The sequence below is a fragment of the Manacus vitellinus genome, unplaced genomic scaffold, assembly GCF_001715985.3.
Source record: "Manacus vitellinus isolate BGI_N305 unplaced genomic scaffold, ASM171598v3 scaffold_5_pilon, whole genome shotgun sequence".
Classification (NCBI taxonomy): domain Eukaryota; kingdom Metazoa; phylum Chordata; class Aves; order Passeriformes; family Pipridae; genus Manacus; species Manacus vitellinus.
The window spans coordinates 13401531-13426603 of NW_021940682.1; the positions used below are offsets into that span (position 1 = coordinate 13401531).

The window sequence follows — 25073 nt, forward strand, 5'->3', positions numbered from 1 at the left end:
CTCATCCATACAGGTCTCCTGACCTTTTACTTGATTTCTTACTCATAGGGATGCACTGGTCCTTAGCTTGGGGGAAGTGATGCTTGAATATTAACCAGCTCCCTTAGACCTCTCTACCTTTTGGATCCTTAACCCATGGGTTTCCTCCAGGTAGGTCCTTGAAGAGGTCAAAAATAGCTCTCCAGAAGTCCAAGGTTGTAATTCTATTTATTGCCCTGCTTCCTTCATCTCTGGAAGATTATGAACATCTTTCGAATAGGACAAAAAAATTGTGTGTTTCCTTCCTTTGGGAAATGCTAACCTGGAAAACGTAGTTCGGTTGGAAAAAAATTAATGAGGGATGGTATGTAAGGAAATGCTGGCTTTCTGTCCAGTGTGAGCTAGGTCTGATTCAAATGATTTTGTTGTTTTATTAAAGCAGTATTGCTTGTTATAGTTGATATTCTAGTCCCACTCCATATGTGAAATGGTCTTTACTCCTTATGGTCAAAGAAGACTCACCCAAAAGGACTCAGCTTGGAGTCCTTTCTTTCATCCATTTTCAAAGAATTGAATCTTTATTTTTCTTTTCTGAGAACTGTTTTTACAACTGTACATGGGCTTGGGTGTATCTTGTGTTCTTCCTTCGTCACACCTCTGCTTTTGGCTTGAAGATTATAACAGTAGTAAATATTAGAGGAAAAAAAAACCAAGTGGCCCACATCATGGTCAATGTTTGGTTTTATTTTTTACAAGTGGATCAGCTCTTGCGAAGTTACGAAAGATGCTGGAGTCCTGAATTGCACTCTCAGGGAGCTGGTTTTTTTTCTCCATTGACTGTCGAGCAACCTTGCAGGAGATTAGTTAGCTCCCACAGCTACTTCACTTAAGTATCTAGAGTTGAATAACATGAACTTTTTCCTGCTCTTTTGTATATGATTAAAGGATAATACCTTTATGAAATCTGTTATTGTATACCTTTTTTGGATGTGGAAGTTGTATGTGGTATTCATTGAAACGATGTAGTACAATAAGGCCTGCCTCTGTGACCTTGATTTGGTAGCAGGAAAATACTACTGTGGCTGACTGCCAAAGGATGCTGTGGAGTGTACATAACACTTAAATCCTGTCTGAGCTTAATCTTCTTACAGTTTCGTAAGACTATACTGCTTGCACTAAGACACATTGGTGGGTGACAATCAAACAGGAAAATTACTGATGAAATATTAAATATTCGTATACAGACGCATCAAATTTGAGATACCAAAACACAGTATGAGACACTGAGAAGTATCAGATTTGATATTCACATTGTGATTCCTGTAGAAGCTGGTATGAGGTGTGTGTTCACCTGATACTGAACTTTCATAGTAATCTACCAAACATAGGGCAAAATATGTGTGAAAGAAAGGCGAGCTCTCTCTCTTTTCTCATGAAGAGAAATAAATGGTGCATGATTTGTGTGATTAATACAATTGGGGTCTAATACTCGAATGAAAGGTGGTTGGTATTATATAATATGTAATATTCTTTCTTTTTATTGAATCCAGCTCTACTAAACTCTGAAAGATGAAGGAGGAATATCTGATAGCAGTGTTGAAAAAAGCAATTGGATGGGATAATAAAAGTAGCAGATGTTAGATGCCTAAGATAATTCTGATAGACAAAGTCTGGGTGGTGATCAAATATCCATAATGAGATGGGTCTCTTGTTTGGCTGTGCTTTTCTGTTGCTGAAGAGGTGGAAATTGATGGCTTGCCGTGAGGACTAGTGGGTAGATAGAAGGTATTTACAAAGACAGGTTAAACATAAGTTTGGATAGATTGCTGGAAGTTGACCACTTGTGAGTAAAAGTATTAATCAAACTTAGGAATGGAACAAGTTTTAGCACTGTTTTTTTTATTCAGATTCTTAAATTCCTTCTCAGAATGGCGAAACCTGACTAAATTCCTTTATTTTGTGTGTCTGTGCAGTCTAATGCTCCTGCTAGTTGTTAAATTCAGAATCTGGATTAGTTCAGAAAAATGATTCTTAGTGGCTTAACCACTACCATTTTCAGATGTGAACGGCACCTGAAAGAGAAGTCATTGGCATTTTAAGTCCCCTCAGTTCCCAGCAACTGTCCTCATTTCATACTGGCAAGGATGGTCCCATGTGACTGGGGTTTCTGGGTGTTTATTACTCCTAAAAATAACCCCAAACAAGACTTAACAGTAGCCTTAAATAGTATGTCTATAAGTGTCCTTCTTATTAGTTGCCTCCCAAATAAAAGTGTCACCTTTTCAACAGACTGCTTCTGACTTCTTCCCTGGATAAAGTATTTAATCATATTAATAGTGCAGAGCCAGGAGTGTTGTGTGATGTGCTTACTTTAGTTCATTTTGTTAACAGTTAACTGTGTTAACGGTTGTTTATTTAAGTTTTTGAATAGCTGCTTTGATGGTACCAGTTTATTTCAGTTGCATGGCAGCCAAAATTATGATCTGTATTATGTTTTCTGTTTCTGGCAATCACTCTTAAGATGTAGGGGGGCAGAACAATTAGTTTGTATTTTAGACCCCAAGCACACTTTGTATGAAGGGAAGATTGTGGAGTTTCTTGGAGTAAACTGCTAAGATTCTATGTTCACGTCTTTTAAAGAATGTGGTCATCAGCAGCTTTCATGAAAATTCTGAATATCAGAATTAGATGTCTCTGGGTGTTGTGTGTGATGCTCTCTAAGAATGCTGCTTGCAGACAGGTATGGTTTGCATCAGCATCTTCCCCGTGTTAAAGTAAGTCTTTTTTGCGTCCCTCCATCATGTCAGTTGTGCACGTACCTCACATGGTTTGCTACTGTGAAATTAATAGTGAACATCTCCTTCTTTTGTTTTGTCCAAGGGAAATTTTCAGCCAAATACTAAAAACTGGGCTGGTGTTCCAATCTGATAAAAAATGTCCATGCATCCATTTTGTGTCTTTTTAATGAAGTCCTGTAGTTCATACAATTCATTCAAAGTGAAAAAGAAAGTGCTTTCCCATTGATTATTAGGTTGAGGGGAAAAAAAAATTATATTAGATTGCAGACTCAGCAACGTGACCTGTTACTGCAGGGAGAGGTTTAAACAGCTTCTAACTACCACAGTCTAGTGTAGAGCATAATAGAGTTAAAGGCTGGTAGCTCTTACTTCACAGCTGCTGTGAAGAAACTTTACCTCAAGAGCTTATATACTGAAAAGAAGATACTTTTTGTGAGACAGAGGTTTCATATTTGGTTTCAGTTCACAGACTAATTTACCATTAATTTTAATTTTTGTTATACTTTGAAAGGAACGTATTTGTGAGCACTTTGGTGTATCTCTTCAGAGAGAAACTCAAATAATTTTGCGTGCAGTCAACTACAGTAAAGGTGTTGCTTCTGCAAGTTTTAAGGGTAATCGTGAAAAAGAAGAGGTAAAAACTTTTTGGTTATGATAAGTAGTTGATTCAGCTATTAAGTTTTTTGGTAGGGGATGTATCTAAATGCAATTATTTAAGAAGGTTCACTTTTAACTGAGCAAGGCTCATTGCAGCAGAGGTTGGACTAGATAACCTTTAGAAGTCCCTTCCAACCCAAACTGTTCTGCGATTCTATAAATCTGTGTAAAGGCTTTTATGTTAGAGAACTCCTATGAACACTTTAATGAGAAAATGCCTTTAGATGTGGCATAGCATAAATATAATTGGTGAAAATGAAATAGGTGATTGTGGCACATTTTGTTAAAATGCATTTGGTCTAGCTGAAAGATTCAAATATGCTTAATAAACTGCATGCTGCTTCTGAGTAGCCACTTGTAAACTGAATCTGTATTCTGAAAGTCAAAAGCAGTATTCTTTTGCATTGCTATTACTCTAGATATCATAGGGTCACTAGGGTTTGATTTGGTCTATTATTTTTAAAAGTGTGCTTTCCTTGAGTCTTACAACACAAGCAGTGATTTGGCTGTTTTTCATTTGTTCTGGTTTTTGTCGTGGTGAGGGGGAATGTGTGTGTGTGTGTGTCCCTGGCCACTCTCCTGATCCCTTCCTTGCATATATTTAACAGTTTGAGTATACACTGTTATTTTTTGTTAAATACCTAGAAGAGTTTTATGGAGATTGAAATGCTTGAGTGTGGTAAGAGATAGTTAAGTAAGATAATAGAGTGGATTTGGGGAACCAACAAATAGAGATTAAACAGTATTAAGGGCAAGTTTAGGGATCTTGGATGTGAATTGGAGACTGGGTCAGTGCATGTAATCTTCTTGAATAGGATTTTGTACCAAGTCCAAACTAGAAGTTATATATTCTGCTCAGTCAGGTAGGAAGAAAAGAAATCGAGAAAATAGAGGGAACTGAAAAGTTTCCTGAAATACAGATTTTTAGTTTGAATAGTTATAAATATTTTATGTCATCAGTTTCTCTTCATACCCTCTCCCTATGCTTGGTGAGATGAAGTTTAAAAAAACAAAACAAAAATGCCACAACAACAACAAAACGCCCTAAAACCAAACCACAAAAAAATCTTCCTCTGGACTATTACAAAGGTATCCTGGACAGTATTGCAGTTTGTCTTTATAGTGATTTGTGAATGGACATGCTCCTTGAAAGGGAGATTCACATCAATAAGATCAATGAATAATGTCTGTCATTCCAGGTTTCAAAAAAACTTTATCAAATGAAGCTGTAATTTTCAGAGTCCAAACGGAGTTGACTTTGTCCTGGGAACATGGGGCTCAAGTTGTCTCTCATAGAAGCATATGCTGTTCTCATCTGATTCTTAAAATGACTCCTGCATGGTTTCTAACTAAATGGGTATACAGGAGTTTCTTTTTATCTTCTTACTACCTCAGAGTTTTTTCAAAACAAAACTTAACAAAGTGAGAAAATTAGGCATTTGTGGTTTGTTGCAGACATAAAGCATATAAGCATAGTTTGCCAGCCAAGGAGCCATTGTATTCTTGTATTCTGGCTGCCAAGAGGCCTGCTCTCAGTCTTTCAAGGTCTAGTGAGCTACCCAGTTTAGATGTTTAATAGCAGCTGGGGGGGTTCCTGCCAGCCTTTTATATATTATTTTTGGTCAGTTTTTTTCCCCTATAAAGTTGGAAGCAACATGTGTTAAGTAGACATCCCTTACATATTGCTAAATCTTCAGAAAATTAATTTTAGCAGGTCTACAACAATCGTGTACATTATGTCCCTCGTAGAAGGTGAAGCGTTTTCATTCATCTGGTGATTGTATCTGAGCTGTTACCACTGTGACCTTGGACCTGCACATAGCGTCATTACAGCAGGTTTTCTCAGGAATAATGACCTGCAGTGTTGGAATCACCTCTTTTTTTTTCCCCTCCTTTGGGTGTAGCTTGTGGTTTATTGCGATCGTGTGTACACAGAGGTTAATGACTGGCAGGCACTGACTCAGCAGTTGTCTTGATCAGTGTGTGCTTTGGTGAATGCCAGCAGCTTTGTAAGAAGAAATGGCTGAGAGGGTTTGAGCAGCTCCTGGTGAAAAATGTTACTATGCAGAATCACAGAATGGTTGGGGTAGGAAGGGACCTCTGGAGATCACCTAGTCCAACCCCCCTGCTAAAGCAGGTGCACCCGAAGCAGGTTGCACAGGATCATGTCTAGGTGGGTTTTGAATATCCCCAGAGAAGGAGACTCTATAACCTCTCTGGGCAGCCTCTTTGAGTCCTCTGTCACCCTCAAAGAAGTTTTTCCTCATATGCAGATAGAGCTTCCTGTGTTTCAGTTTGTGCCTATTGCCCTTTGTGCCTATTTGCCCAGTTGCTGAGCACTGAAAAGAGTCTGACCCCATCCTCTTGACAGCCCCCTTAAGATATTTGTATGCATTGATAAGATCTACCCTCAGTTATCTCTTGGCCAGGCTACACAGGCCTGGCTCTCTCAGCCTTTGCTCATAAGAGAGATGCTCTGATCCCCTCATCACCTCCGTAGTCCTCCACCAGACCCTCTCCAGTAGTTCCTTGTCTTTCTTGGACTGGGGAGCCCAGAGCTGGACTCAACAGTCCAGATGTGGCCTCATCAGGGCAGAGCAGAGGGAGAGGATCACCTCCCTGGACCTGCTGACCACATGAGAAAAACACTGTGGAGGAGCCACTTGTTACATGGGAGAGGAGTCCAGGGGAAGGACACTCACCTGGGGACCCCCGGCATCGCTCTTTCTGTCTGGCTGCAAGGTAGAGTTCTTTTTTCCTCTCCTTTCATTTTTATTTCTTTCTCCAAAGAACTTTCACCACTGGAGATTTTATCCACTAATAAATCTTTGCACATGTGAACCTGTCTCAACATCCTTTGTGTAACTACCTGTTTCTCTTGAAGACTTGCAGATTTGCAGCATCCCATCTCCCCAGTTTGTTTTTTTCCTTATTTGCATATTTGCTCATTAAATAATTCAGGTGAGGTTACAGCCAAGATGCATGAAACTGTTATATAGAGGACTGTTTCTATAAATGAAGGCTGAAGGGATAATAATGACTCTGTACTCCTCTGCTTTGCTGTTTTTAGTAACAGTTCAGGCTGCTGTGTTGTAAGAGAGACTTGGATTAAGTTTAGTAGCAGTGTGCCAACAGCTGATTATCTGTTTGTTTGTTGTTGGGTTCTTTTCTGTAGTGGGGGGGGGTTTGTCTTTACACTGACAAGATACTTGTAGTTTTAGTTAAGACTAGAGTGTCTTTTAGTCCATTCCAGAGTTCAATAGCATTGAGGTGAAAACTGAAATGACAACACGGTTTGGTTTTACGAGTTATGGATTGTTGACTATATTATATGATCTTGTGCTACTGCAAGCCAAGTGTAATTCAGATGTGAACTGCATGCATCACCAAATACTCAAGGTCTCATAATCATTGTTGGATTATTCCTCTTTGTTACTTTTTTCTATTATTAAATGGTCTGGTTTGCCTCAGAAAATAAATGTTTCCTTACAATTCCTTGCAGATTCCTGCTTCAGTGTCTTGAGGATCTTGATGCTAATCTGCGGAAACTGAATTCACGTTTGTTTGTTATTCGTGGGCAGCCAGCAGATGTTTTTCCCAGACTTTTTAAGGTAAATACCTCTTGCAGTTGTTTCTGTCCACAAATATGACTGACAAACTGATTTCAACTAGGAATATTTCTTGCACTATTTACTTCAGTGCAAGTTATCCATACAAATACTTAACTGTCCTTGCAGTTTCTCATTAAGGTTGTTTCTGTTTGTTTTGAATTTTTCCCCTTTAATGTACATATCACCAACTGAACTGAATTGCTCTTAGACTTTACTGGTTTTGCTTTCTTTCTTTCCAGAAATGGAATTGATTTCAAATAGTTTGCTAAGTGTAGGTACTGAATATTACTACATTTTCCTTTTCAAGTTCCCTTTGTAATACTGAAATATAATTCTGTGCACATGAATCCAGGTTCAAAGCCTGACCTGTAAAAGCAATGTTTTATTTAGGCCAAATATCTAATGTGATTACTTTTTCATTAAAGGTGATTTAATAAGCCTTTTCCTAGTAGTAGGCTTGTTAAAAGCATAGAGCAACTAAAAAACAATTTCTAGTCAAAGAAGTTTAAAGTTTTTGTGGGAGTCTTATTGTTGAGTAAATTAAATCTGTGAGGGTCTAACATGTCATCCATGCATAATAATGTATTTAAGGTAATAATAGGATAGTAAAAATGAACACTTTGCAGATTGATTTGAACTGAGGTGACTGAAAGAAGTGAGACTGTGGGGGAAAAATTAGATATCCATTTTTCCAAAGAGGTCATATTTTCAAGATTTTTATTCCCAGGTCTTCAACACCAAGCTGAAAACTCCACCAAAACTCACATTTCCATCTTTATTCTTGTGCTTTAGTCCCTGGGAAATGCTAACTGGCTGATACTCCTACTGGTGTTTCCTTGATTTCTCCTCAGTGAAAAATTTCCTACCAGTAGTACTGTGGCATTAGTTGCTGCTTGCAACCCCTCAGATACTCAAGCTTGTTAGATTTCTCTGCCAAACTTAGTTTGATTGCATTTAAATAGGGGCAAAGATCTTGCTGTTGTTATGTTGCCATCTGGGTTTGAGCAACATGTGAAAAATTTTCTTAAATACTTCAGTGGTACTTGGACAATTCCTATTTCAGATCTTGCTACTAGGCTGATCTTTCTATGCCTAACAGCATTGGATTGCCATATTTTCAGAATATTAATTTTAATGCTGAGAAGATAATGAAAATAACTTGTTATATAGATAGCATACAGCAATCAAAAAAGAACATTCACATCTGTCTATGTCTTCTGGTTCCTCAAATTATCAAAAAGTGTCTTTATCATGTATTGATTCACTGAGGGGAAACTAGGACATTAGGACATCCTCTATCCTCAAATAAGTTATTGAAGCTCTTGAGGACTTCACTTCTGGCTGAAGCCTACCTGGAATATGCATCTACCTAATGTAATTAATCTCGCAGGTTCTTTTGCCAGAGCAGTAGCTTTACATCAGGCACTTGCAGTGCAGTGAAGGGCTTATAATACTGAACCAAGGTTTTCAGATCATCCTCATTAAATGCAGCGATTCTGATCCTGAAGAATGAACACATGTGGACAAGATGAGTTCAGTTAAGTTTGGCTGGGAAAAGATAGCTTTAGTTAAGTCATGGTAGGAGAAAGTGGAATTTCTGTAGAGCCTGGTGTCAGGGGTCTTATCACAGATGCCTGCATATGTGGATTCCCTGGGAATGAATGTATCACAGGCATGTTTTGGTAAGGGTTTCCTTCTCACAGGCTGAAGGACAATTCCTTCAATAGGCAGAGCACTGATCTGTCTTTGTCCTTACAAAAGGCCTCAAACACTTTGAGGCTCTTTCATGCCAATCAAGTTTTGGTTGGTTCACAGAATCACAGAAGGGACCCAGAAGGATCATTGAGTCCAACTCCTGGCCTTGCACAGGACTATCCCCAAGAATCACACCATGTGCCTGAGAGTATAATCCAAATGGTCCTTGAACTCTGTCAGGCCTGGTGCTCTGACCACTTCCCTAGGGAGCCTGTTCCAGTGCCCAACCACCCTCTGGATGAAGAACCCTTTTCTGATATCCAACCTAAACCTCCCCTGACACAACTTCAGGCCATTCCCTTGTGTCCTGTCACTAGTCACCATAGAGAAGAGATCAGTGTCTCCTCTTCCTCTCACAAGGAAATTGTAGACTGTGCTGAGGTCTCCCCTCAGTCTCCTCTTCTCCAGGCTGAACAGACCAAGTGCCCTCAGCCACTCCTCATACGGCTTCACCTCAAGGCCCTTCACCATCTTCATTGCCCTCCTTTGGACACTCTCTAACAGCTTAATATCTTTCTTATATTGTGGTGCCCAAAACTGCACACAATATTCAAGGTGAGGCTGCCCCAGTGCAGAGCAGAGCAGGACAATCCCCTCCCTTGACCAGCTGGTGATGCTTTGCCTGATGCCCCCCAGGACAGGGTTGGCTTCCTGGCTGCCAGGGCTCTGCTATCTCATGTTCAACTTGCCATCGAACAGGACCCCCAGGTACCTTTCTGTGGCACTGCTTTCCAGCACCTCATTCCCCAGTCTGTACGTAAATCCAGGGTTGCCCCATCCCAGGAAAGAATCCGACACTTCCCCTTGTTGAACTTCATATGGTTGGTGATTGCCCAGCCCTCTAATTTGTTGAGGTCTCTCTGCAGGGCCTCTCTGCCTTCGAGGGAGTCAACAGCTCCTCTGAGTTTTGTGTCATCTGCAAACTTGCTTAGAATCCCTTCCAGTCCTGTGTCCAAGTCATTTATGAAGATGTTGAAGAGCACAGAGCCCAAGATGGAGCCCTGTGGAACCCCACTAGTGACAGGTCACTGGTCTGATGTCACCCCATTCACTATCACCCTCCGTGCTCGACCTGTGAGCCAACTGCTCACTCACCACACGATGTGTTTATCCAGCTGTGTGCTGGACACTTTGTCCAGAAGGATCCTGGGAGAGACAGTATCAAAAGATTTACTGAAATCAAAAAAAATTACATAAACTGGCTTCCCTTGATCAACGAGGTGGGTTCCCATGTCATAAAAGGAAATCAGATTCGATAAGCAGGACTCTGCTCTCATGGAGCCGTGCTGGCCGTGACCAATGACTGCATTGTCTTTCAGGTTTTTTTCAATACCTCCCAGAATAATCTTCTCCATAACTTTCCCAGGCACTGAAGTGAGACTGACCAGCCTGTAGTTTCTGGGGTCCTCCTTCTTGCCCTTCTTGAAAATCAGGACAACATTCACCAGCTTCCAGTCCGCTGGAAGCTCTCTGGATTCCCAAGACTGCTCAAAAATCAAGAAAGATTTTTGCGATGACAGCATTGGAATCTTTGAGGATTCTAGGATGAATCGCATCAGGCCCTATAGATTTGTAGGGATCCAGCTGGAACATCAGACTCCTCACAATTTCAGGACTGATTGGGAGTTAATCATTCTCACACTCATGATCTTCCAGCTCAGGGCACTGAGACTCCCTTGGTCCATCATCTGTGTGAAGACAAAGGGAAAGGAAGTGTTAAACACCTCTAACTTGTCTCTGTCCCTGTTTGTGAGGTGACCATCCTCATGCTGTAGGGGGCCAATGATATTTCTATGTTGCCTATTGCCATTCATATATTTGAAAAATCCCTTTTTATTGTCTCCCACATTCTGACCAACTTCAGCTTAGCTTTGGCCTCATGGATTTTCTCCCTGCAGTGGCAAGCAGCATCTCTGAATTCTTCTCATGTCACTTGACCTTGCTTCCTCTGGGCATACACCTTCCTTTTTTTTGCCTTATTTCCAAGAGAAGATCCCTGCTCAGCCAAGCTGGACTTCTACCTCGCCTGCTTGACTTCCAACATTTGGGAATTGCCTGCTCCTGTGCCCTTAGGAGGTGATGTTTGAAAAGTGACTGGCACTGATGGACCCCAGCACCTATAAAAACATTTTCCCAGGGGGTCTTACTTACTAATTCCCTGAGCAGCCTGAAGTCTGCTCTCCTCATGTCCAGAGTTGAGGCTTTGCTAGCACTTTTCCTTCTGTCAACAGAGATTTTAATCACCTTGTGGTCGCTGTGGCCAAGACAGCCACCAATCTCCACTTTGCTCTTGCCTCATTCTCTTCAGTTTGTTCTGGGCTGCTCTCTGGCTCAGTAAAGGAAATAGAATTGGAATAATCACTAATATTTTGAACACATCAAGTTGCTAAAAGCATCCAGCAGTATATGCAAGATTATTTGTGTCCATACTATTCTAATTGTCTAGCTCGTGGTGATGTGATCTGAGTGTATTCACATTACGTAGCACTTGTCTTGGAGTTCCTTGACTCCTTTCAGGACGTGACTCTGGCTCTTGGACACATTTTTTATGGTCGTCTTTTCAATATGCCAGAGGAAAGAAAGATGTAGAAGACTATCTGCTGCAACAGTGGTTTTACATTATGAAATGGGAAATAAACTCCTACACCTATGATGGTGTAGGAGTTTGCTTGAGGATTCAAGGCCTGCTGGGTTAGTCTTGGCAGACTTAAGGCTGGACAGAACCTTCTTTCAGAGAACCAGCACTCCTTGGAATTGCCTATCCTTGGGGCTGGGCTTCATCTAAGAGAGAGCTAGAGTTTGAAAATGAAATAACACCCCAGGTGAACAGTGTTGAGTGCCCTTGTCTCATTAGTCTAAATCCAATTCTCTGAAATACTCTGGCTTGTGTATTTAAATCAAGTGATTAAGATTCTGAGGGATTAGAAAGGTATTTCTTTGAGTTCAATTGGCATGATGCCTTTTTAGGATCATTCTGTGCATACTTCAGCTTTCCAATTTTCTGCTGTTGCAGAAGCTTTAGCCATTAGTTGATCCCTTTGTTCACTTCTTTTTTCCCCACCTGTGACTGTTGGGCTTAGTAAAAGCATCCGTGACATAAAGGATATTAGACTTCAAGGCATAAGGCACTATCTTTTTAGGAGACAGCCTTTTTTTTTCTTTTTCTAATTGAGAATTTGAAGACTGTCTGAGTGAGGAGTAGGGATATCGAAAAGGTAAAGTAAGTACATTGTGTTTGATTTGAAGGCAGGGCAGTATTTCTGCCCTCTGCCCCTGAAACTTCAGTTCTGCTGTTGAAGTTGACAGGCACATGTAAAAAGCTTTTCTGCAGAGCAAGACACTGCTGCTGATCAATGTTCAGAAGGTGTCATCTTTCCCTTCTGTTGTGTCTCAAGGTATATGGATCCTAAAGTTAGAGATGAATTTTCAAAATTTGCACAGAAGTAGTCCTGTTACTGTGTGCACCCACAGTAATAGAACAGATGGAGGCTTTTTTATGCCCGATTCCTACTTAGATGCCAAAAAACTGGACTTTGGTTTTGCTATTCTGGGTGTCTGAATGTATTTTGGACCTTTCTGTATCTCTGATAACTACCTGCAGATAGTAGCTGGTGTTCCATTCTGCCCCTGTCCTTCCAGTTCTCCTTCCCCTCACCCTCCGTCATGCAGCTGAGTTGCTGAAGGACCACATTTTTGGTTTGTGTTGTAGGAGTGGAACATTGCAAAACTTTCAATTGAGTATGATTCTGAACCATTTGGGAAGGAAAGAGATGCAGCTATTAAAAAACTGGCTAGTGAAGCTGGAGTGGAGGTCATTGTTCGGATTTCCCATACATTATATGACCTAGACAAGTAAGTTACCATTACCTCTGCTTTTAAAAAGAAAAAAGAAAAACTTAGAGTTTTATGTAGTATTTGTTTAGGTATTGTGTGCTACTTTCTACACAGAGCACTTTATAATTAGGGAAACTACAAATTTGGTTTATGTTTCTTTTCATCCATCCAAATTTTATTATATACTGAGTAGAATTTGGAACTCCAAAGAATTATATGTAACTGTATCCGAAATGCAGTTTTAATTTGGGGTTCTTTTGAATATAATGTTTATGTTAATTAATTGTCTTTTATTATTTCTTTTATTATTTGTCTTTTATTTCTTTGCCTTGAGCTGTCCATGTTCATTACTTCCTCATGCATGAGGAATGAAGAAAATTGAATTGGTTATAAACAGTTAATTTATGTTCCCCTAGAGGGGAAAAAAAGATGGTAAAAATAAAGTTCAAAGTGTCTGGATTACCATGTGTATCTGTGATTTTTATATAGCATGCTAGAGGAAGATAATGAGATATTTCTCTGTGTGTATTGCTGTGTATATTTTATAAAACAAAATGTTTAAATACTATTATCTGACATGCCCCTTTGCTTTTTTTCTTTTTCTTTAATCCAGAATAATAGAGTTAAATGGAGGGCAGCCTCCTCTGACTTACAAGCGATTTCAGACCCTCATTAGTCGAATGGAACCACTGGAGATGCCTGTGGAGACCATAACCCCAGAAGTAATGAAAAAATGTACCACTCCAGTTTCTGATGACCATGATGAGAAATACGGTGTGCCATCACTTGAAGAGCTGGGTATGTTCTAGGATTGCTTTGACATTATGAAACAAGAAAGATGTAATCTACCACTTAAAATAACAATGAGAGAGATCCTACTTGTGGTTAATTGTTATACCAATACAGTTATGACATACAAAAGGAACAAAAAAGGATAATCAACTCCATAAATTAAAGTAAAATAGTTGTAATTTTGGTTACCCTGCATATTGCAAAGCTGAGAACTTGCAAATAATTCAGAAAATGATAGAAAGGTCACCTTTTACCAAAAAAAAAAAAAACCCACAGAAAAAGTGGGATTGCAGTAAGACCATTCAGCATGTAAAATTTGTAATGTATATTAATGTAAGTGTAAAAGTAAAAATTTAATTTTGCTGCAAGTTAGAGGTATTGGATGTGCTTTGAGAAGATTTGGTTACATCCTGTTTTAAAACTTATACTTTTACATGTGTCCAACTTGGGGTTTTTCTCAAGACGCAGTAAAATAGTCAAGTATCAATATGCTAGAATTTTGTTGCCCTACAGGATAAGCAAACAAGGAATTTCTTTATTTCAATTTGTCTTTCAGGATTTGATACAGATGGTCTGCCTTCTGCAGTATGGCCAGGGGGAGAAACAGAAGCTCTCACACGACTGGAAAGGCATCTAGAACGAAAGGTGTGCTTCAGATCATCTCAAAAGTGTCTGGGAAACGTAATTACTCTTTGCTATGAAATGTAAAGGGATTTGGACAAGTCCTGTTAAAAAAAAAATCTAACCCACAAACTTCAGGCCTCAATATAATGATATAAATCAATAGTTTGTTTCTTAGTTTTAGAAGATGATAGCAGGTTGTCTTTGAATTTTAGAGAAAGTCTGTTTTACTATTTTATACTAAAAAGAATTTTTTTTTTTGAGGTAATTTCATTTGAAACATACTACTTATAATTTTGAAGAGGAATTCCTCTGAAAGCTAGTTTGGCTAGGTTTCCAATGTATTTAAAAGAAAGGGACAGATAGGTCTGGAAGACAGTTCGTGCCTTCTGCATTAAGATGGATTACCTTCCAGAGGTTCCACTGATCCAGAAGGAACCCCTGGATGTTGTAGGTAACACGATCATCTGTGCACTGTTTGGATTCGGTTAGAGACGGTGTATGATTTCTCCCTTTCTAAGTTGCTACATAGCCTGTAGTCTGATATTGCTGTGTGGCTTTTGTCTTCTTAAGGCTTGGGTAGCAAACTTTGAAAGACCACGAATGAATGCAAATTCCCTTCTGGCAAGTCCTACAGGGCTTAGTCCCTACCTCCGCTTTGGCTGCTTGTCCTGTCGTCTGTTTTATTTCAAGTTAACGGATCTGTACAAAAAGGTAGGATTTCTGTGTAGTCAGCTGCATATTCTTAGATGCCATGATTTTCCTCTACTTCTCCTAATAAAATGTTTTTATTTCATGATGATCTGCAGGTAAAAAAGAACAGCTCCCCTCCCCTCTCCCTCTATGGCCAGCTGTTATGGCGTGAGTTTTTCTACACAGCGGCGACTAACAATCCACGGTTTGATAAAATGGAGGGGAATCCTATCTGTGTTCAAATTCCATGGGATAAGAATCCTGAGGCTTTGGCCAAATGGGCAGAAGGCAGGACAGGTTTTCCGTGGATCGATGCAATTATGACACAGCTTCGTCAAGAAGGTTGGATCCACCATTTAGCCCGGCATGCTGTAGCATGCTTTTTGACTCGAGGTGACCTCTGGATAAGCTGGGAAGAAGGAATGAAGGTATTTCTTATTCTTGAATTTCTTAAAGTGCCTATTAGAGTTTCTGATTGTCATTCTAGAATTGTTTGTTACTGTGCCGTGTAAGTTGAAATTTAAACCTTAAACTGTGGGCAAAACTAAATCAGTCGTGCTGAAATTTTGCCTCTCAAATGCCCCCTTATATTGGAATATTAAAGTGTTTCTTGCAGTCATAATAGGTCTGAAATTCTTTTAAATTTGAGATTTCCTCCTAAATCTTGGCAAATAAACATGGATTACTATTGAGATTTTTTTCCAATCATTTTGTGTGAACAATTACTGTTCCCATCTTGCGTCTGCTTCCCTGCAAAGGGAAAGCACTACGAGAATTAAAGGGAGAAAACTAAAAGCTGAGAATGTCCTTTCAGCAATTTCTGTCCTTTTGCCCAGTGTTAGAAGTGTGAGTAAGGGCAACATGATTTGGCTGAAGGTTCAGTGCAATTAATTCTATGCAAGTATCTAAGAGATGCTGAAGTTCAAATTTAAAATGTCAGTCTTCTGAAGAAAACAATGGAATGATTTAATCTCAGCCTTTGAATCAGTGTTACATTTTCAGAAAGGTAGCACATCTTTTACTGAGCAATCATAATCAATGAAAATCTGATAATCAAACAATTGTTTTTTTAACCTAAAAGAGAACTTACTTGCCATCAGGATTCTGACCTCATGTTTATGTATGTATATACTCTTAGGAAACTTTATCTTCCTTAAATCAGTTGTAAGCAAACATTGTTCATTTAAAAATAAATTGGTTACACAACAAAATAAGCTGCTTTAGGAATCTTCCTTTTGCAGTTTATAAGTCAGTCAACAACAAAGCTGATAATACAGATAAATGACTACTTGTTCCTCCTTTTGCAATAATACAGATATATGGAGGGCCCAGGCTTGTACAGTGGTCCATAGCTTGCAAAAGTTAATCTGGCCTTCCACGTGATGTTATTTCCAGAGTCTTATTACATGGCAGCATCTAGTGGAACAACTGTGTGCTAACACTTAATGCCTGAAGATCTTGTTGCATTATGAGTCACTTTCTATTTAAAATGTTTTTTGAAAATGTTTTTAAGATAAATCTTATTTTTTCAAAACAGACTGTTTTTTCCAAATAGTTGCAGATATTTAGACAAAGATACTTTTGTAACACTTATTCAGTGTATACTGTGGAATGAATGCCTTATTGAATATATGGAGAGAGATTATTGTTTAATGGTATTGTCTTATTTAGACTTTGCATAGGATTAATATTAGTGGAAGTTGGATGGCAGTAGTAAGATGTTGAGACATGAAGAAAGATGATGGTTTCTTTGGAATTTAAGAATGCATTCTCAAAACTGTGACCTACTAGATTAACTATTGGCCTTCAAGAACACAACTTCTGAATGTTTGTGTTACCCTGAAACTCTTGAATTCTACTCTTGGGATTCCTCACATAGTGAGAGCGTGCAAGTTGAGGTATTCAGACCAACAGTTTAAATTTGTACTTTGTACCTTCCCTGTTTTCTGGAAGTTTGCAAAGCTTACTAAATTGTGATGTGATGAAGCAACTCTTCTGAAAATAGCAAATGCCAATTGCAAGCAGTCAGGCTCCAGCCATCCTTTGGGGATTTATTTTTCAAGGCTGTTTTTGTGTAAGAATGTGTAGCTTTTCGAGATATTTACAAGTTTGCTTACAGGTTAAAAGCCTGTTCTTGAATTATTTTTTCCTTTTTTTCTTGCGTTTAGCATTTAGGTAAGTATTTGCAATTGCATACTGAGCATTCTGTTTATATTGCCGGGTAAGAAAGAGCTGAAATCAGAAACTCAGGAAAAAATAATGAAAAAGTAGGTGTCCTGAAGGTGTGTCATGTTCAGACTAACTTGTTGCTCTAATCTCCTAAGGTGTTTGAAGAGCTGTTACTTGATGCAGATTGGAGTGTGAATGCTGGAAGCTGGATGTGGCTATCCTGCAGTTCCTTCTTTCAGCAGTTTTTTCACTGCTACTGTCCAGTAGGTTTTGGCAGAAGAACAGACCCAAATGGGGATTATATCAGGTAACTCACAATCCAGAAATTGCAGTGATTGATTCATGGATGTTACTTATAATGTCAAGTAGCTTTATACTTAACGTGACCCTTTTATTATTTTTTAAGACGTTATTTGCCAGTACTTAGAGGTTTCCCTGCAAAATACATCTATGATCCTTGGAATGCCCCAGAAAGCATCCAGAAGGCTGCAAAATGTATTATAGGAGTTAATTATCCCAAACCAATGGTAAACCACGCAGAGGCAAGCCGTCTGAATATTGAGAGGATGAAACAAATCTACCAGCAGCTTTCACGATACAGAGGACTGGGTATGGTTATAGACTATTAGCTTTATTTGAAAATTTCTGTCATCTTCTAGCAATTAATAATTTAGTCCCATGACAGTGGTAATAAGGTGTAAGCTCGGAGTGGTGACCAGGGTTGTGTATCCAAATAAATGAAAATATTATATGTAATCAAGAAAGGAAAGAAGTTTGAGGGGAGTGCCTCTTTCCAAATATTACCCTGAATTTTTTTCTGTGGGTTTTTGGAAGTATTTTGGTTAAACTGGGCCTTCTGTGCATTCTGATACTCTTGTATAGATAGGTTTTAATATCAGTGATTAGAAATTTAATGTGGTTCATAACTTCAACCATACTGTATTTGCATTTGCAAATGGTGTTGCTTGAATAGGTATCAATGCATCCCCTGGTATCATTCTTCCCCTTTGTTCTGAGAGGTAAACCATGTGCATTGGTACTGCTCAGAGCAAGGTGTGAGCAGAGAGTATGTTCAGGTATTGGATATTGAATCAGGATGCATTGCACTGTAATGGAACATATTGAGTACGTGTAACTAAGAAATATTGGAAAAGTTATGCAAATGTGAACTAAAATTACTTGGGAAGATCCCAGAAGCAGGCAAGACAGAGAGGTGTTCTCCTTTTATAAAGGTAAATCACTCAAGGTGAGGGGGGAGAATAGCTATCATGAGGAAAAAAGCATGCTATGCTTACTCTGGTTTTTTGCTGTATTTCTTTATATATTTTATTTTGTTGCCTAGGTCTTCTTGCAACAGTGCCTTCTAATCCAAATGGAAATGGAAATGGTGGCCTAATGGGCTATTCACCAGGAGAAAGCATTTCTGGTTGTGGTAGTACAGGAGGTCAGTCAAATTCTTTCAAAACATAGAATTATTGGAATGGAACCACACGAACTTCTATAATTCCTTTGCCATTATGTATTGTAAGAAAGAACTGTTTCCACTAGACAGTTTTGAGTGCAAGTCAGAAACATTTTCAAATTTACTCACTGTTTGATAGTATTTGTATAGAGACATCTTCAAATTATTTTTTAATCTCAAATATGTAAGAAGTTTTAACCTGTTTTCTTCCCCTCTAAAAATTACTTATTAACATGTATCAAACAGTTTGATTTTCTCCTAGAAGTCTGTAAGCATCCTGACACTTATAATAAGGAGCGACTTGTGAACTTTCAAGTCAGAACTTTGAACTTGTAAAGTTTTCTGATGCTGGCATTAGATTGCTTACTGGAATTTATTGCTACTAAAAAAAAGAACAGGATTAAGACTGTTCAGTATTGTGTACACCTTGGACTCTTTATTGTACAGGGATACAGCAGAACTGAAAATTTACTGGGTTTATATTTTCTGTAGGCTTTAGTCCAGGTGAGAAGCATGTTGTGGAAGAAGATTGAGCTTATTGTTCTTAGCCTCTTGAAGATTTAAAGTCTAGACTCCTTAAAGCTGGGTGCTTGAACTTTTATAAGTTCAAAAGATTTAGAAGACAAGAAGGGTTTAGTTTTAAAAAATAAACTTTATGTGCACTCTTTTCTCCTTCATATGCACTGAAATGTAAACATGTACTTATACTTTTCACATCAGAAAATGTATTCCTTTTGTAGCAGGTTACAGTGTATTCATCTGAATTTGGAAAGACAAAAGCATTAGAGCTTTGGACCCGTTTTGGGGTGGTTTGACAAAAAAAAAAAAGGCCACAGTAAGAAGTCTACCTCTTGAAGAGAGGGGAACACCCCCCACCCCCTCCATTTTAAATTCCAAAACTGGAATTGTATCTTCTGTTATGTTTAAGTCTTTTCCCTGCCTCTCCAGGAGCTCAGCTGGGAACTGGTGATGGTCATACAGTTGTTCAGTCATGTGCCCTGGGAGACTCTCATACAGGAGCAAGTGGAATTCAGCAGCAAGGTATTATGGCAGTGCCTGTCTGTAGAGGATCTCCAAATCCTTGCAACTGTGGAAAACCAGGCAAAACATCAAAATAGCATGGATAGATTTTGGGTGACAGTTGCTGTCTACAACGTGAACTGGCCTTGTTTCTGTTCTTGAAACATAAAAATTATTTCTTAGAGTGAACTTGCTTGTCTTGTCACTTTTATCTCTAAAGTGAGCAGTGTTTGTATGTTTTGAGTGGGAGGGATCACAAGTGTGACTAAACAAAAAATAATAAACGTTATCCTAGGCTACTGTAAATGAAAGATACTGAAAAAAGAAGTCCACCTTGTGTACTGGATAGCAAAATTTGTATGTTATCTTTTCTTGGATTTCACTACCACTCTTTCCGTATACAGTCAATTTCCATAGTTTTGTGTAGATGTTCTCATATTGTGGAAGCAAATTTTTGTTAGTTTAACTATACAGAATCTTAAGCTGTGGTTTGTGTTAGATCAAAGTTGCAATCAAATTTAACACAACTATTTTTCCTTGCAGTCGTAACAGAGGTGGTGTGTTTACTGATCACGAAGTACTGTAATCTGTGTTTTGTTTAAGCATCCAGAACGTAACCGGAACACCGCAACTGTTCAGAACAAGAAACCTTGCAACTGCTTCTGCTAATGGCACTATTTATGCAGAACACTGAGTTTCAAGGTTGCCAGTAGATAGTTTACGTGAATCTGAAGAAAGTTTGCGTCTTTCTTTTAAGTTACACTTGCTTTTTTTTATTTTTCCACAACTAAGATTCACTAGTATTGCAATAACAAAATAATAAAGAGGATGAGGAGACTTGGCAGAAGTAATATTAAAATTTATTTAAACTTAATTAAAGTGTTTGGACATATAAACATTCTGCTTGTTTCAAATATAATGCACAAATATGTAGGCACTTAATGTTCACTCTGCATAAATAAGTGCATATATATTTAACTGCTGTGGGCTGCCGTGAGGCTTATTTTTCTTTTGCGTAAGAACTATTCTGCATTCAGGATGGTTTCTGGCAGGATTTTTCTTGAAGATGGAAAATAAATCAATTGGCTCCTTTTTGTTGTTGTAAAGAACATAATTGTACACTTGCTTGCAGTTCTAAATTTTACTTATTATAATAAATATCTACTGTATCTGAACAGGTTACTGTCAAGCAAGTAGTATCTTACACTATGCTCATGGAGACAGTCAGCAATCACACTTATTGCAAGCAGGTAATTTAAACAACAACAAAAAAAACCCAAACCACTTTTCCTGACTATATAAAGGTGCAATAGAGCCTTAATGTAAATACTGATTTTAAATTATCAGGAAGAACGGCCCTTGGTACTGGCATTAGTGCAGGGAAACGCCCAAATCCAGAAGAAGATACTCAGAGCGTTGGACCAAAAGTCCAGCGACAGAGCACAAATTAAACTGGTAAGATCTGAGACACCTTAAAGTTATCAAATTTCTGTACAGATTTTGTGTCTATGATAACATTCATGTCACTGCAGTGCACCGGATCCTAAATTATTGCTGTGAATATTTCTGTTCCAGGTACTGTACAAACTACAAAATCCTGGCTCTAAGGGAGTTTGTGAACTATGAAATAGGAAGTAGTTACAAAAATAGAGCCAGACTAAAGATTATCAGACACAGATCCAGGTGTTAATGAAAGGGAGATGGATAGACTGGTTTTACATGTTAGCAGAGCTGCTTAAGTAGCTTCAGTTACCCTCTGCTCCCACATCTCACCCTGAGTTGTGCCAGTAGTACTGTTTGTGTGAATGTACGGTGACCTGAATCAGAAGACTAAGGCAACTTACAAGGAAAAGCTCATGGCCTGAATTAGAGTTTTAGACATACAAGTGGACTAAGCAGAACATGTTTTAGAGAGAGATTGCCAAAAACCTGTAAAATGCTGGTGTAGTTACTGTATGTGAAGATGTAGGTACAAATGCGATTTGAAGATGTGAGCATTTGTCATTAGTCTGTAATTGAAGCAGGGTACTCAGATTGCTGAAGTTTGTCAAGCTGTGGAGAAAAGGACTTGAGTTTGGAGAAGGAGGCATTGTAGATAGATACACACAAACAGGTGCAAAAACATATGGAGAGAAGCGGTAAATTGGAGAAGGAGTTTGCTATGTGTAAAATCATCAGCATAGAGAAGATAACTGGATTTTGTGTTTTGGATAATGTTACTTGGGAATAGGATAGAGAAAAGAGAAACCCAAAGATGTTATACCCCCTCCCCAGTGAGCTTGATTTGAGAGGAACAAGGAAGATGACCTGAAAAGAATTAAGACTAAGTTAAGTTAAAGAATTACTGCTTAGGGGGAAAGCCAAAGAAGGGAGGACTGTCTGAAGCAAGAGGAGACAGGATTTAAAACTAGGAGTGTGGCTGTGTGGATTAAAGGTTATTGAGATGTCATTCCATCCTTATCTTTTTTTAAAAAGTAAGTGGAGTGTTGGTCATTATGGAGTTTGAAGAAAGGTAAGACTAGCACAAAAGGTGAGATAATAGCACACGGAGAAACTTTGTTGGAATTGGAAGATAGGGACTCCATAGAGCAAGTATAGGAGATGCATTTAGCATCTCTAGAGGTAAAAAGGGAAATTCAGTCTACTTCATGTGGATTTGACAGCAAGATCTAATTTTGCTTGTTATGTGGCGTCAGCATTTTGTCAGAAGTTACTGTGGTGCATTGTGAACAATTGTGTTGTAGTGATTTGATTCAGTGCAGAACCACAGCATTGTTTCCATAATGCTGTCAATTGAAAAACTGAGGTGAGACCTTAGTGATTGATCCATCTGCTGTTTTCTCACTTACTGGAAGCCCTGTAAACTGTGCTTCTATGTTCTCAAGCTGATTTCTGGTTCTTGGATGGGCCTGAATGGAATGTAATTCCAAGAGAGTCTGTGTTTCAACAGCTGTCTAATCCTTAGTATGTGTAGATTCATTCAGCATCCATGTTTTGTATTGCAGAATTCCTTAGGTGCTCGTGTCTGTGTAGAAGAAGTACCTGCAGAGCAAACATCTGGTTCCTGTCTAAGCTCTTTTTCAATTGAGAGACAGGTTGGAGGGGTTTCCAGTTGGCAGAGAAGGCTGATTTTGCTAGGGGTGCTCAAAGCATGCTGCAAAAACATTATAGTCAATACAAAAATCAGCAAGATCACACTCAAAAACACTGCTGGCCAAAGGACATGCACTTCTAAATAGCACTGAAGTACAGAGGCTTGTGTTGGGTTTCTCTTCTTTTCTTTTTTTTTTTCTTTTCTCTCGCCCCACCCCCCCCTTTTAGCCTCTAGGGAGTGAGAAATAAGAATGCTGAGTATTTGGGCTTATACAAATGGGGACAGTGCTTTCTGCACTGAGAAGGGGGGAAAGAATTTTGGTCCCTTGAATTACTTCTGCCTTCTTCAAAGACTCACATTAAACTGCTTAAGAATATTTTTTTCTTTTTTTCTTGCAGCTTTATTGGAAAAGAAGTTTACCACTCAAAGAACACACGGGACAAAATTCCTGCTACTCTGTATTGGAACTAAAGTGTTGTGAGAGTTCATGTTCTAAAATGACATACTTTTTCATAAATTATTTTCAATTGTTCTCAGTTGATGTAAACAAGTCCAATTTTTGGAATGCATTATTTCTAACTGGCATTTCTATGGTTTTTAACTTTTTAATGACTCTTTCACAAAGGGCAAATTGAGTTTTGTATATAAAGTATTTGGTGAAGAATTTGCTAACTTATTGTAAATATAAATATTCATGATTAGCGATAGACCCATCAATATATTTTTGATAATCTTTCATGTATATGGTAGTAGGAAAAGCTGTAGTGCTGTTCTGTAAAACCAATGAACATAGAAAGTTTTGAAATTTTTAAATTGTTATTATTTTTAGATTCCATACTTGAGCTCTGTATGATCAACTTCATATTTTCCCAATGTAAGTGCTTAGGACTGTGTTTAATCAAATACAGTAGAGTTGTAACATGATTTAATCACATCTGTGTATAAAACATATGCCAATTTTAGTCGAGTTGTACAATTCTGTACATGTATATGTCCAGTCCTTGTATTTCTCAGTTGCCTTGTTCAGTAATGAGATACCTTGTTAATAAAAGAAAATTGTATATATAGATACATATGTTTGTCTTTTTTGTATTCTTATTGCTCCAGTACATATTTCCAAACAAAACTGTTTCTGGAAAAAAGGAGGGAAATACACTTTTTAGATGAAATTCAGAAGTGATAAACAGTGAACTATGCTATCTTTCACTTCAAATTTCATGATACTGAAGCAAAACACTATTCAAATTATCCAGACCTTCTTCTTGAAACTGCATGCATGTATGTATTCTGACCATTAAATGTTTTTCACCAATGTATTTATTAAGTGTTTCTCCAAAATCCAGGTGTTTGGTTTGGTTTTTTTTTCCCTGCTATAATTATAATTTGCTTGATAGCCAGGAAGTCTTTCCTGCACTGCAGCTAATTTGCTGCTCTGCAAGGATGTTCATTTCAGATTTGCTGAATTCTCAGTCAGTACTGTCTCAATTGTTAAGAAGTTATATCTAAATGTTTTTTCAGACCATTAACACTTCTGAAGACCCAGTATGAATTGCTACATTTTGCATATAACTAGGTCAGTTACCTACTTGAGTGGGTGCACAGATTACAGTCTTAGAATACCCTGAGTTAGAAGGGACCTGAAGGATCACTGAGTCCAGCTCCTGCCCCTGCACAGGACAGCCCCAAGAGTCTCACCATGAGCCTGAGAATGTTGTCCAAACACTTGAACTCTGACCTGTTCCAGTGCCCAACCACCCTCTGGGTGAAGAACCATTTCCTAATATCCCTCCTGAAACTCCCCTGACACAATTTCATGCCATTCCCTCGGGTCCTGTCCCTGGTCACTGGAGAGATTGGTGCCTGTCCTTCTTACCCCCTTGAGGAAGCTGTAGGCAGCTATCAGGTCTTCCCTCAGTCTCCTCCAGGTTGAACACACCAAGTGACCTCAGCTGCTTCTTGTATGGCTTCCCCTCAACCCTTCACCATCTTCATGGACCTCCTTTGGATGCTCTCCAACAGCTTTAGATGCTTTTTATATTGCAGTGCCCAAAATTGCATACAATATTCAAGGTGAGGCTGCCCCAGTGCAGAGCAGAGCAGGACAATCCCCTCCCTCGACCGGCTGGAGATGCTTTGCCTGATGCCCCCCAGGACAGGGTTGGCCCTCCTGGCTGCCAGGGCTCTGCTGACTCATGTTCAACTTGCCATCGACCAGGACCCCCAGGTACCTTTCTGTGGCACTGCTTTCCAGCACCTCATTCCCCAGTCTGTACATCTGGGGTTGCCCCATCGCAGGTGCAGAACCCAGCACTTGCCTTTGTTAAAATTAATATGGTTGGTATTAATTATTTTGTGTTAATTATTAATTCTAAAGTGGGAGGAGTTAACTATCTTTTTCTTAGTGTCACATTGGTTACTTCCAGACATGGGGCACTTCCCTGTGTCCATTTAAAATTCAGATTAGATTTGTGGTTTGACAACATATGCAGCAGGGCACTTGCATCAGAATAAATTGCCATGGTACTAGATTTTTAGATTATCATTATTAATATAAGTATCTCTATGTACTGCTTTGTATACACTAGCAA

General features: G+C 38.8%; 1 protein-coding gene across 1 annotated transcript; it reads left to right on the forward strand.

The window, feature by feature from the left end:
* Positions 1 to 2721: 2721 nt before the first annotated feature.
* CRY1 (cryptochrome circadian regulator 1) lies at positions 2722 to 23556 on the forward strand. The gene is made up of 14 exons (XM_029963404.1): positions 2722 to 2753; positions 6937 to 7045; positions 12510 to 12652; positions 13248 to 13432; positions 13983 to 14071; positions 14621 to 14761; positions 14857 to 15168; positions 17065 to 17216; positions 17316 to 17518; positions 18252 to 18353; positions 19320 to 19412; positions 20570 to 20641; positions 20739 to 20846; positions 22884 to 23556. The coding sequence occupies exons 1-13, from the start codon at positions 2722 to 2724 to the stop codon at positions 20840 to 20842; spliced, it is 1737 nt and encodes a 578-aa protein (XP_029819264.1). The 3' UTR covers positions 20843 to 20846; positions 22884 to 23556.
* The last annotated feature ends 1517 nt before the right edge of the window (positions 23557 to 25073 follow it).

Coding starts and splice junctions, on each gene's coding strand:
- CRY1 (XM_029963404.1), top strand. CDS start 2,722: ATGGTTTGCATCAGCATCTTCCCCGTGTTAAA. Junction 18,354..19,319: donor TGGTTGTGGTAGTACAGGAG/GTCAGTCAAATT, acceptor CTGCCTCTCCAG/GAGCTCAGCTGGGAACTGGT. Junction 19,413..20,569: donor AAGTGGAATTCAGCAGCAAG/GTATTATGGCAG, acceptor GTATCTGAACAG/GTTACTGTCAAGCAAGTAGT.